The sequence below is a fragment of the Rhincodon typus genome, chromosome 4, assembly GCF_021869965.1.
Source record: "Rhincodon typus isolate 14 chromosome 4, sRhiTyp1.1, whole genome shotgun sequence".
NCBI classification, from domain to species: Eukaryota; Metazoa; Chordata; class Chondrichthyes; order Orectolobiformes; family Rhincodontidae; genus Rhincodon; species Rhincodon typus.
In genome coordinates this window covers 80,556,739-80,570,356 of record NC_063335.1, presented here as the reverse complement: position 1 = coordinate 80,570,356, position 13,618 = coordinate 80,556,739, and the positions used below count along the sequence as shown (strand labels likewise).

Here is a 13,618-nt window from a genome sequence, read left to right as displayed (position 1 = left end):
ACCCCCCCAATCTACACATCCCTGAACACCACGGGCAATTTAGCATGGCCAATCCACCTAACCTGCACATCTTTGGATTGTGGGAGGAAACCTGAGTACCCGGAGGAAACCCACGCTGGCACAGGAAGAATGTGCAAACTCCACACAGACAGTCACCCGAGGGTGGAATTGAACCCAGGTCCCTGCGCTGTGAGGCATTAATTTTTCAAAGAAGAATTGAGACCGAATGTACTGCAATCTAATGTTAGTTCTGGAGACAGATTCTTGGAAATGCAGGATTATTTTAAATTATAGGTACTTCTTAAATATTTTAAACACAAGTTACATTTTAAACATTGTAGCAAGTTTATGTCTAAACCAAACTCACTTTTCTAATTTATTGGCTCCTCTACAGGATGGCTATCCAAAGCTCAACAATAACGTGGTTCAATTTTTGGACTCCATTGTCTGCATTATAACTGGCTTTCACTGTTACGTCTTCTTTCCCAGATGAGGGTAGGCCAGTTGATTTAACTAACATAGAAACTAGGACCCAGAGTAGGCCATTTGGCCTGAGCCTGCTCTGCCACTCAATACGATAACAGCTGAAACTTTATTTCATTGCCATATTCCCACTTTCTCCCTATACTTCCTTTTGCCTTTAAAATCTACAAAGATATCTAACTCATTCTTGAATATATTCAGCGATTTGGCTCTACAGCCTTCTGTGGTAGAGAATTCCACAGGTTCACTACACTTTGAGTGAAGAAATGCCTGCTTCTCGCAACCCTAAAATGGTCTACCCCGTATTCGGAGATTGAGAGGAAACCAGGTTTCCAACCCTGATCAGAATCCTGGGCCAATGTAATTTTGATAAACTAGGGAAAATAGTAAAGTTGAAAATGAAATTACCAAAGTCAATCAAAGACCTGATCCGTTCTGATTTATAACAACAAGAAATCTCATTGTGAACAGTAAAGAGGTAAACACGCATACTCTGGCAAATATGTTGTGGTTGGTTGGCTTGCTGAGCTGGTTCATTATTCCACAGATGTTTCATTACTCTGCTGGGTAACATCATCAGTGCAGACTCCGATGAAGCACCGTTGTGTTTTCCCACCTGTCATTTAAAGTCTGGTGTCCATTGAGCTGGGTTACCTCACTTCCGGTTTTCCTTCGCAGTGGAGTACATATAGGGTCTAGCTCAAATGTGTTTGTTGATGGCCTTCTTAGTGGAGAACCAGGCCTCTAGGAATTCCCATGCTTCTCTCTGCTTGGCCTGTCCCAGGATCCTGGTATTGTCCCAATCAAACTGGTGGTTTTTCTTATCCATGTGGATGGAGATGGGGGAGTATTGGTCGTGTCTTTTTGTTGCTGGTTTATATTAGTGTATTCTTGTGGCTAATTTTCTTCCTGTCTGTTCAATGTAACATTTGTCGCAGTCTTTGATGGGAATCTTGTATATGACATCAGCCCTGTCCATAGTGAGTATTGGATCTTTGGTCCGACTGAGCAGTTGGCGTAGGATTGATGCGTGTTTGTGTGCTACTCTGATGCCCAGTGGTTGTAGGAGTCTTGCGGTCAGTTCAGAAGTGTTCTTGATGTAAGGTAGCATGAGGAGTGTGTCGGGGTGTGCAGTATCTTCCTGGTGCCATTCATGTAATGGGCATCTTCTGACCCAGTTTTTCAGGTATCCGTTGTCATTGAATACTTGGAGGAAGTACTCTTCTTCTTTTTGGCGTAGTTTTGTGTTACTGCAGTTACCCAGCAGGGTAATGAAACGTCTGCGGAACAACGAACCAGCTCGGCGAGCCAAGCAACCACAACATCCACAACTCGAGCTACAAATCTACTCTAAAACCTCTGGCAAATATGATTAATGTCAGCAAGACAAAATACAAACCTGCACATAGTTGTGGTGATAGATTGGACAGGACAGGAAGGGTCACTGAAGGTACTTGACAGTTGAACTGAACTTATACAAGGTCTGAAAGGGTTAATATTAGAGACTGTATCAAGTTCCTCCAAATCTTATGATATAAGGATCTGGGTGGAAAAGGATCTTAAGAACAGACATGTATCATAGGTCTCCCAATAATTTTAGTAACAATCATGAAATAAACTAACAAAATAACACTAAGACTATTTGTGTCAGATGACCCAGTGGGTTACCTTTACCACTTTAGACCAATGACACCCTGTTTCCTCAAATCAGAAGATGTGGATGCAAAACAAACAATAAAAAATGAATGAACTGTGGATGCTGGAAATCAGAAAACATACACAGAAATTGCCAGAAAAGGGGGCTGTAAAGAAGGGTCACTGGACCTGAAACGTTAACCCTGATTTCTCTCCACAGATGCTGCCAGACCTGCTGAGTTTTTCCAGTAATTTCAGATTTTGTTTCAGAAGAGGACGACGACAGTTGGTGCAATCTACCAAACCTCATGCTGGCAGTGGTTGGCATCACATACTCAACAGACACTAATTGATTAGATAGAAAACTGAATAAAACTTTTAACAAATTTTATAAAACAAAAATCTACAAAACACTCACCTGGCACAACTTGAAACTCACTATCCCCGAGTTTTTGTATCTTCGCTTTTTTTGCTTCTTCTTTGGGTTAATACACTCAAACTCTGCCTGGAAATGAAACCCATGAGAAACAGGTCATGAGGAATCAATGCACCACCATCATTAAGCTGACTTAAGAGGTTCACCATGAAAACAGAAACCATACCAAACAGTAAGGAAGAAAGGAATGCAATTAACACTGGCTAATTCAACAGTCTTTTATTTTCCCTCCACATGGATTTTTCTTGTATTTGGAATTATTCCTATGTTAAGCTTGCCAAGAATGCTTCTAAATCTTTTCCACAGCTTCACAAAGGCAGGTTGCTATAGTCAGTCACAGAGGTTGGAATCTCCCCAGGCCCTGAATGATGTGGGCTATGCTGAGAAATCTGGGCAAAATTCCATGTAATGTCAAGCAAGGCCTTTCTCGATGTCGGTACAACAGAGGTCAGAAGCTAAAATGGGATGCTTTTTGTAGGCCTCACACTGCCTATTTGCAGGGTTTCATTCATTATTACTAAATCTTGCTTTATTAGGTTGCTATTCTACCACAAACTAAATCAAAATTATTCTGAGAATTGCCAACATGAAAGTCAGCCCAAGTAGATGGCAATGCCAGTTGGGGTGCGAGTCTACTTGCTCCCAGATACTTGGATATCCACCATCAATATCCGAGGGACACTCCATGGACAGCGGCCACATCTACGGACATGTATCAGCCTCACACACCCTCTGGCGCATCTCCACTTCACTTTAAATACATCTTCTGCACTGTCATGCTGTACTTACGAGCCCACTAGCATCCATCATTGCAATATTGTTGCAAGGTTACATTGCGCATAGCAACAGGCACTCAACTCACAAATTGGAGCAGGCTGAATCTTGGGGCTGTTGCTCTCAGAGCACAATCACTTAGCGCCTATCTAGATGCCCACAGCATCATTACCTCGACTTGTCTTCTTGCACCATGGCCCCTCAGACAAGGCTGAAAGGCTTAGCACAGGTACAAAGCCAAACAGCATGCTTACCAGCAGCCATCAGTCTGGATATCTTGTTTAACGGTGCTATACATGTGCACAACATGCTAGCAGCTTATGCTGCATTAGCTGCAAGCAAATGGGCATGAGTCAAAGTCTAAGAGGAGTAGCCTCAATGAAGTCCAGGAGGCAGCAATCAGTCAGGGTGCCAGTAAAGTGAAGTCAAACACAGCCTCTGATACCCGTCAAGAGGTTGGAACGTGGTCAAGAATCAGATGTCAAGGACTTGGTTACGGTCAACCCTGCAATTCCACTGCAATCAATCCAGGGAGTTGTAGAAACATAACCGAGGAACTGAATAGATATCAGTCAAGGGTCTGGTCACATCATACTGGCTAAGTCATTCAAGGGGGTAGGCCATGGTCAGTGCATGGGTTCTGCCCATGGAAAACCGAGATGTGTTATTAGGTGGCCTGCGCTGCGGTAGGGAGGCTAGGGAACTTCATCATGGGGGCAGAACACTGGGCTGCGGGAGGAATAAAATTCTGAAGGGGGAGCAACTCAATAATAGAACATGGGAGGGAAAGGAGTCATACAGAGGGTTCACTCACAGTGGGATCAAAAAGGGCAGGTACAGACTCAAATAGATGGGTTGAGTAGAAACTTGGGGAGGTGCAAAGCCTATGGGGTTGATGGGCAGAGTTATCAGAAGGCAATGTTTGGGGGTTTGCCACATGGAAAGTTGAAGCCTGGAAATCCCTGTCCAAGAAGTGGTCACCCTTTTCCTTCCATCATGTAAATAACAAGTGAGCAATGGAGATGAAAATGGCTGCAACTTTACCCAGAGTAGGCAGGTTAAGTGTTTAACCTCAAGGGAGCGGGCTCCAGTTCAAGCAATGTGAGACCCTTTAAAGGGTGTGTATCATGTATACCTCCACACACTGATGCTGGAACACACCTCAGAACTACACTCGTGAACTTTAGGCATTTGCCTACTCTGAAATCCAACTCCTCGCCCCAGGCAATCATGACCATTTAAATGAAGGAAAATTGCTGAACCCCACAAATGCTTCTGAAGTAAAAGCAATATATCTGTGCAGCTGGGAAGATGCGTAGTTGCCAAAGTCAAGTCTCCTGCAATTTACTGACAGCCTGCACATGATAGACAAGTTGCTCTCTTCACACCTCGACTCATGCAATATCACGCAGAGGTGAGGATAGATGACTTAGTAATCATCGCTGTTGCAGAGATTCTCACACACACAGATAGGTGAGAACAAAACATTGATCTGCAAGAGTGATAACTTATCCACGATAAAATGTCATCCATGTGCCCTTAGATGGGTCTTCTATTTCTTTGTTCTACCACGATGTCTCAGTAGAGATTCAGGTTTTGCAGCTGAGATGGAGGGAATCTGCTCTACTGTGAAGCCCATTGGCTTCTGAGATTTGGTTGGGTGACCTTTGTCTAGACAGCCCAGACATACTCAATGCATTCTTACCAGATTTAAGTGCAGTCTTTGCAGCTTGAATTTCCTCAGGGCTGGAGGGTGGTAGGCAGGGCGAGATGGAAGGCCCAGCCTCCTCCTGAGTATCCTGATGGGAGATTCCTCCGGGGCCTGTGATATTCCCACTCCTGCTGGGTGCCAACTAACACTGCCTATCTGAGGCAGCAGGGTCCCAAATGTATTGCTGCAGGGCTGCAACCTTTGTGTCATGTTGCCCAGTGCTCCTGGCAAGCCTGCCTGCTGCTCCTGAGGCTGTGTGCGCATTTATATGAAGTCCCTAATTGACGACATCATGGGGTCTTCTCCTGCCTGTGATGGGGTTGACTGGTCTTCTGCAGCCCTCCACCACCTTCCCTGGCTCTTTCCAGCTAGAGTGGGGAACGAATGGAAGGGCAGCACAACAGTTAGTGTTGGCACAGCTGGGAAGGCAAAGATGGTGAGGTATCCCGAGTGGGTAGTACAGAGGCCATGTAGGGTGAGTAGGTTAGGGTGTTTTAGGGTGCTCTCAGGGCAAGTGAAGGAAGATGTTGCATGCAATAGTGAAAGTGGTAGAGCATGAACCTTTGTGGGATGTGTGTGCAATAGCAGAGATAGCACAAGAATGAGGCTGCAGATAGAAGATGGTGGCACTTACCTTAGCATAATGAAAAACAGCATTGACCTTCCTCCTATACTGTTGGCTGTTCCTCCAGAAACACGGAGACTTCACTGATCTGGGTGGGACCTCAGGCCAGGCTGGCAGAGTCTGGTGGCATGCCCTCCTCTGGCAGTCCTCAGGGAAGAGGACAACACAACCCCATTTATCAGACTCGAGGTCCCTATGCTCAAAGCAAGGCGCCAAATTTCCTTTGCCTGTCACGGTGTGGGTATGTGCAGCATGCAGAGCATTTCTGGAATTCCAGTGCTTATCTGGTTGCACGACAGCTTATTAAATCTATCACGGTCGTCAGTAAATGTTAGTATATGCCGAAGGTAGGCAAGCAACAGCTGTGGTGAGAAACAGAACTGGGCCAGGAACTGGGTTGAGAATCAGACAAGAGTGGTGCAAAAGGCTCAGAGCAGGTAGTTAACGAGGTGAGTTTGGGATGATTGCGAGAGAAAATTCACTGGACTTCAGGGTGAAACTCAATGAAATTTGACGAAAATGACAATGACACTGTCAAAGAAATGGTAAGATTTTCAGCCCAGGCTTATTCCCAGAAGTAGGAAGGCTAATCAGACAAGAGGTCTGCTAGAGATAAGTAACATTAGAAGGTTACTTCCACATCGAACACCTGCCCACTTTGACAGCAACTGTATCTGTTGCAGTGGGTGAAAAAGACAAGCATCAAGGAGCAAAATTGATTCACTATTGGAAATGCAGGTTTGGATTGAAGTGAGTCGCACATTTGCGCACTGATCAAGGACAGCATTGGATCCTAAAAATCTCTGCTCTGTATCCAACATTAGAGGATAGCACAATCCTTTTAACATAAAAGCTATACTGCACCAAGTTAACAGTACTGAAAACTTATCTACCTTAAAGATTTAGTGATAGACTTCCAGTCAGTTTGACACATTTTTAAAATCTGATTTCTACTGAAATAGAACTTAAAGTTACCTACTAAAATATTACATAAGGAAGAACATGGTCAGCTTTGTTGCATATCGGTTTACAAAGTCCTGGAATTTCCATTACAACAGTAATGTCAAGAGCTACACCAATTACTGAATCGATCTATCAATGGGAATTTAAACCAAAATTTCCTCAGCAGATCATTTAGTCTCATTGACACATCATAAAAATGTAAAATTGACAAAATGCTTCACTATCAATATTGCATTTATGTTGCACACGTAAGGGTGGACCTTACTTTCAAAGATCAGGTACATTACTTTTCCAATTTTGATGGGAAATTCAGTACGACTACTTCAGGTCAGCAACCCAATGCCATGGTGCCAGTCTCCAATAATACAGAAGATTGACAAAATCCATCCCACAGTCTGCGAACACTCAAGTGCCCCGGGTCACCACAGCCGAAACACCACCGCTTTTGCCATCGGATATCTGGGCCCATCCATGCCCTGGAGCCACCCCCCCCCCCCCCCCCGCTGCTGGAACCGTTTCGCCATCTTGCCTCCAGCGATATTGTCGATTTCAGCAATGCAGCCGCTGCTGAAGCTGCCGGGTACCGAACTGGGCCCATCACACCAAAACAGCTGGTGCCTCATTCTGGCTTACGTTGCTGCCGCTGCCACCTCAGCAAAGAAACCCACCGCTGCCTACACTCTGGGGCAAAACCACTCCTGCCAGAGCCAACACTCTGGAAAGAAGATCACAGCCGAAAAGAAACAAAACAGCAAAGTAAAAGAATGAAAATAAAAGAAAGCCATATGGAAGCGGACCAGCCCTGGCTAAGGATTCACCCCTGAACACTGCAACTTTGCTGCCACCATCTTGGTGGAGGCAGATTGCTGTTAGAAAGAGAGTTTCCGGGTTTTGATCTATGTATGACACAGATAATGGGGGTTGGGGGGCAAATATGCCAGCAATGGTGTTCCCATGCATCTGTTGCCCTTGTCCTTTTCAGTGGTGGAGGTCAATGTTTGGAAGATGTTGTCAAAACAGCCTTGGTGAGTTGCTGCAGTGTGCCTTGTGCATGGTGCTCATTGCTACCAATGACAATGGTAGAGGGAGTGAATGTGGAAGGTGGTGGATTGGCAGCCAATCAGGCAGGCTGCTTTGTCCTTGGTTGTATCAAGCTTCATGCATGTTGTTGAAGCTGCATGCATCCAGGCAAATGGGAGAATATTCCAGCACACTAACTTGTAGTGGACAGGCTCTGGAGAATCAAGTGGTGAGTTACTTCCATAGAATTACTAGCTTCTTGACCACAATAGTTATGTGACTAATCCAATTAAATTTCTGGCCAATGCTAACTCTAGATTAATTGATCCTCTTGGAACCAATAATTTACTTTTCAGACCATTCAGTAAGATTTCTTTACCAAAATGGAATAACATGAAATCCTTATTTTTCATTTCTTTCAAAAAAAAAAAAAAGGCCTCATTTATATGTCCAAGATAGTCATCAATGACTCCCAATTTAATGTTACACGCTCCATTATTACCTCTCATTCTCTTCTCAACTCTGCCTCAATCATTCCTATGGCCTTATCCTTATGACCACCAGCTTTGGACTGTGACCACTGGTTCCCCACCCTGGATATGTCGTCAACTGTCTCGGGGTTCCGGTTTGCCCCCTGTACTTCTCAACTCTTCATTTGTTCCTTTCTCTCATTTTCTAACTGTTAAACTGGGATTCCAACAATTATTTTGTGAAGTGTTTAGTTGCATTACAAGTCAGTATTCCATTAGGTTACATGTCGTGGATCAAAGCCAAGTGAAATATTTCAGTAAAATGAATAATTGGACCATGACTGCAGATATATTTCAGTCTCTAATTTTGAAGTTCTCCTCTCTGTTTATTTTTAACTGAAGCTTTGATGCCAATATTGGGGTAGGCTGGTGCATGTGAGATTGATGGCAGCACTTCAGCACTTGAGCAATGGTTTAGCAGATGGGGTGGTGATTTCGGGGTGGAGGTGCAGTTATCTATTGAAAGCATTTACCAATGTTATTTAATTCAACTACATTTTTAGTTTTGAATTTCCAAAATTCACTACTTAAGAAATGCATTCTCCTATCTGTCAAAGTCAGACAGCTCTCTGTGTTCTACGTCATTCAAGAAACCATTCAAGAAAGGCGAGAAAAGAGAAATGTTGTGTTATCCACTTGGTGCCCAGGTGCAGGATCTCTCATCTGGGTTGCAGAGGAACTTGCTGTGGGAGGGGAAAGATCTAGTTGCTATGGTCAACTAGGTACCAACGATATAGGCAGAAAGAAGAAAGAGGTTCTGTGGAGGGAATGAGCAGCTGGGGCTAAATTAAAAAGGAGAACTGAAAAGGTAATTATCTCTGAATTGTAACCAGAGGCATGAGCAAATTGGTACGGGTCAACAAGATTAAAGAGGTAAACATGTATACCTCAAGAAAAGGGATTCGTGAAATGTCTATGAAACGCTTTTTATGGAGCAGCTTGTGTTAGAACCCACTAGGGAATGGGCAATTCTGGATTTGGTGATATGTAATAAGGCAGACTTGATTAGGGGACTTAAAGTGAAGGAATCTCTGGACGTCAATGACCATAACATGGTAAAATTCACACTGCAGTTTGATAGGGAGAAGGCTAACTCAGATGGAATAGTATTACAACCGAGTAAAGGTAATTACAAAGACGTGAGGTAGGAGCTAGCCAGGAGTTGATTAGTAGGAGAGCCAGCAGGGAAGATAGTGTAGTAGCAATGGCAGGAGTTTCTGGGGATAATTCGGGAGGCACAGTAGAAAGATTCATCTCAAGAGAAAAAAAAGCACACTAAGTGCAGGATTAGACAAGGGAAGTGAGGGACACCAAAATGGCAAAAGAAAAAGCATACAGCGTGAAGTTTAGTATGATTCCAGAGGATTGGGAATGCCTTTAAAAACCAGCACAGGATAATTGTAAAAGCAAAAGGTGGCAGGGAGATAGAAGACGAAATCTGAGGAGTAAGCTAACAAGTAATATAAAGGAAGATTGTCAGAGTTTTTTCTGATATCTAAAAGGTAAAAGAGAGGCAAGAGTGCGCATTAGATACTGGAAAATTATGTTGGAGTAATGGGGAACAAAGAAATAATGGATACACTGAATAGGTACATTAGATCTCACAGTGGAAGACACCAGCAGCATAAAAGAACTTCAAGAAAGTCAGGGGGCAGTGGTGACAGTAGTAGCCATCCTAAAGGTGATGGTGCTGGGAAGCTGAGAGGTCTGAAGGTGGATAAATCACGTAGTAGGACTACCGCAGAGTTCTGAAGGAGATAGCTGAGGAGATTATAGAGCCATTCGTGGTGATCTTTCAAACATCACTGGAATCAGGGAGAGTCCCAAAGGACTGGAAAATGGCTAATATAACACTCCTGTCTAATAAGGGAGGGAGGCAGAAGAGGACAGGAAACTGTAGGCCGATCAGCTGGATCTCATGGTTGGTAAGATTTTAGAGTCCACTATTAAGGACAAGATTGCGGAGTACTTGGAAGTGCATGGCTGAGTCAGCATGGCTTCATTCAGGAAGATCATACCTGACAAATCTGTTAGAATCCTTTGAGGAGGTAACAAACAAGTTAGACAAAGGAGAACCAGTGAATGTGATCTATTTGGATTTCCAGAAGGCCTTTGATAAGATGCCACACAGGAAACTGCAAAATAAGACAAGAGCCCATAGTGCCAGGGGCAATGTACTGGCATGTACAGAGGACTGGCTGACTGGCCAAAGGCAGATAATAGGGATAAAGGGGTCTTTTTCAGGATGGCAGCTAGTGACTTGTGGAGTTCCGCAGGTGTCAGTGTTGGGACCACAACCATTCACATTATACATTAACAATCTAGATGAAGGAACTGAGGGCATTGTTGCTAAGTTTGCAGATAACACAAAGATAGGTGGAGGGACAATTAGTGTTGAGAAAGCAGGGAGGCTGTACAAGGACTTGGACAGAGTGGGCAAATAAGTAGCAGATTGAATACAAAGTGGGAAAGTGAAAGGTTATGCACTCTGGTAGGAAGAATGGAGGGATAGACTATTTTCTAAATGAGAAAAGATTTGGAATCTGAGGCACAAAGAGACTTGGGAGTCCTAGTTCAGGATTCTCTTACGGTTAACAGGCAGGTTCAGTTGGCAGTTAGGAAGACAAATGCAATGTTAGTATTCATTTCAAAATACATTTCTAGAATCCAGGAGCAGATATGTATTGCTGAGGCTGTGTGGACTCTGGTCAGACTGTATTTGGAATATTGTGATCAGATTTGGGCTGTGTATCCGAGGAAGGAAATGCCGATACGGGAGGGTGTCGAGAGGAGGTTTACAAAAATGATCCCTGGGATGAAGGGCTTGTTATGTGAGGAGTGGTTGAAGACTATAGGTCTCTACTCGATGGAGTTTAGAAGGATGAGGGGTGGGAACTGATTGATGCATACAGAATACTGAGAAACCTACATACCATGGACATGGAGAAGATGTTTTCACTGGTAGGAGAGATTGGAACTCAAGGGCACAGCCTCAGGGTGAACAGATGACTCATTAGAACTGAGATGAGGAGGAATTTCTTCTGCCAGAGGATGGTTAATCTATGGAATTCATTGCCACAGAGGGCTTTGGAGGCCACGCCATTCAGTCCATTTAAAACAGAAATAGATAGGCTCTTGATTGACAAGGGGATCAAGGCAAGAGAATAGTGTTGAGAAGCATATCAGCCAAGACTGAATGGGCCAAATGGCCTAATTCTGCTTCTATATCTTATGGTCTATGGTCTAACCATCCTCCTGCCAGTAACTACCACCCATTCTTCTCCAACTTTGTCTTCTCAGCATTTCTATACCTCCTTTCACTTTCCCAAACATTACTATTTTTATTTTTCCAATTCCCCTCAACATGGTCATACTATGACATCCCTGCAAATCTCCTCTCAGCACCTGGCCATATTTCTCGACACAAATCAAACACCCGGGGGGTGAAAGTCGACTTCGGAGGTATCACAAAATGTGTGATTAACAAATCACTGGCTTGTTTTGCACCCTGTCAACTGTTGAAGTCCATGAAAAAGAAAATTGAGTAAAGTGTAAAACAGGCTGTCAATTCACAATCATCCAACTTTGCATTACTTTCAAAGTCAAGTTTCATCCACTTCAGCAGTCTTTTCCTACACTTTCACATCTGTCAATATTACCAAATACTCCAACCCCTCGCTAACAGTGGGTGCAACTCCTGCAATCTAGTGCTTGCCTACCTACTCACAACCAGGACAGTCTTCCCTATCACTTCCATGGGAGACTGGGCTTTAAAGTAAAAAAAAAAAATCACTGTTTCACTCACCAGGAATAACCTTGCCTGTTATTGTATGCTGCAGTATAAAGCTTGAAATTATATATCACTTATTTCACCGGGGGCAATATGAGAGATCAGTTTGTATCCTTTTCTAATCTTGTATATTACACATATATTCAATAGAAATTGCACATTTACTTCCCGTTACACATTCCAATACACAAGTCTCAGATATTGACCTGCTGCAATTCAAGTCAACCATCATCACTTTATTCCTCAGACCACCTTTGACCTGTGGCCTTGCAACCTACTAGCGCACCCCCATTTCCTTGTCCAAGTCTTTGAACTTATGGTCACCTCCAAAAACCAGCTTCCCTCACCCATCCCCCAAATTCGCTTCGCAGATTTACACAACACAAACAGCCCTTTTCTAAAGTCACAAATAACAGTTTGTGATTGCAACTATTGTTATCTCTTTATTCTTCTCAACCTGTTTGCAACCTTTGCGTTTGGCATAGCTTTCTGCCTGAAAAGCTGCTCCTCTACTGTGCAGCTCAGTGAGGCTGCCATTGCTTGCTCCATTCTTATTCATCCTGCTGTAGCTAGAAAATCATCTCTCATGGTGAAGCTTCATACTGCCACACCTTGAACTCTGGAGCCCCCAGAGAACTGCATTTACTCATCCTCTTGCCCCAGCTACTTATTGCCCCTTGGAAAAGCTATCTGAAGTCATATGTTTCCATGAGGACACCCAATGCTATAATTACCAGTAACTCTAATGATCTCTTCACTCCCTCGGATTTGTCACCCTCTTGTCTGAAATTAGTACTGGATGCGTAGAAGCTTCCTCCAAACAAATATCGCAAGTCTGAGACCATCCTCTTCAGTACCTGCTATATTCCCTAGTCACAACTGACTCCAACTCTATCTTTTCACATTGAGAATGAAACAGAGAATTTGAAACCTAAGGACTTTTTTGATTCCAACTTCAAATCTTCTACATCACCAAGGCTGCTTACTTCTACCTCCATAGTGTTGCCCATCTCCTTTCTACCTCAGCTCACCAGCTGCTAAAGCTCTCAATCATGCTTTTGTTGCAAACAGACTGAATTACTCGACTGTTCTCTTGGACAGCCTTGTACCTTCCACTCTCTAGAGACAAGAATGCAACCAAAACTCTGCTGTAGATATTTTCACTTGCACTCATTCAACATCACTGCTCTATGCACTCATCTAAATTGGGTTTCGGTCCAGCAATTACTTATTTTAAGTTTTAAAATATTTTTAAAAACTTTTCTGCAACCTTATCTATCCCTATTTCTGCAGGTTCTTGCTGAATTGTACAGTTCTATGAGAATGTTGCGTTCCTCAATTGCTTGCCTCCGTGTATCCCTAATTTTAAATCAATTCATATGAGCAAACACTTTCAGCTGCCTGCAAATTTATTCTGGACCGTGTTTCAACAGGAAAAAAAGCAGGAAAAAAATTGTTGAACCCTTTTGTAGCAAAAACATAGAAACTTACTGGTGAACTTTGCGATGCCGTTTGCAACACCTCCATATTGGTTTCAAACGTTCCGATTAGATCATGTGATCCATCATTGTCATAATCATAGCAGGTTACCTGAAATAAAAGAAAAACTTTCATTGAGTAGGCTGCAGGGTATAAAAAACCAATTTACTGA

The 13,618-nt window shown here is 43.3% G+C and overlaps 1 protein-coding gene across 1 annotated transcript in view; it reads right to left on the bottom strand.

The window, feature by feature from the left end:
• LOC109911181 (copine-3-like) overlaps nt 1-13,618 on the bottom strand; it is a 33,151-nt gene extending 19,533 nt beyond the window's left edge. The window contains exons 1-2 of the mRNA XM_048595784.1: nt 13,459-13,618; nt 2,537-2,623 (exon numbers count right to left, since the gene is read on the bottom strand). Coding sequence (XP_048451741.1) covers nt 2,537-2,623; nt 13,459-13,581 — 210 coding nt within the window. The 5' untranslated portion in view covers nt 13,582-13,618. The remainder of the gene's footprint in view (nt 1-2,536; nt 2,624-13,458) is intronic.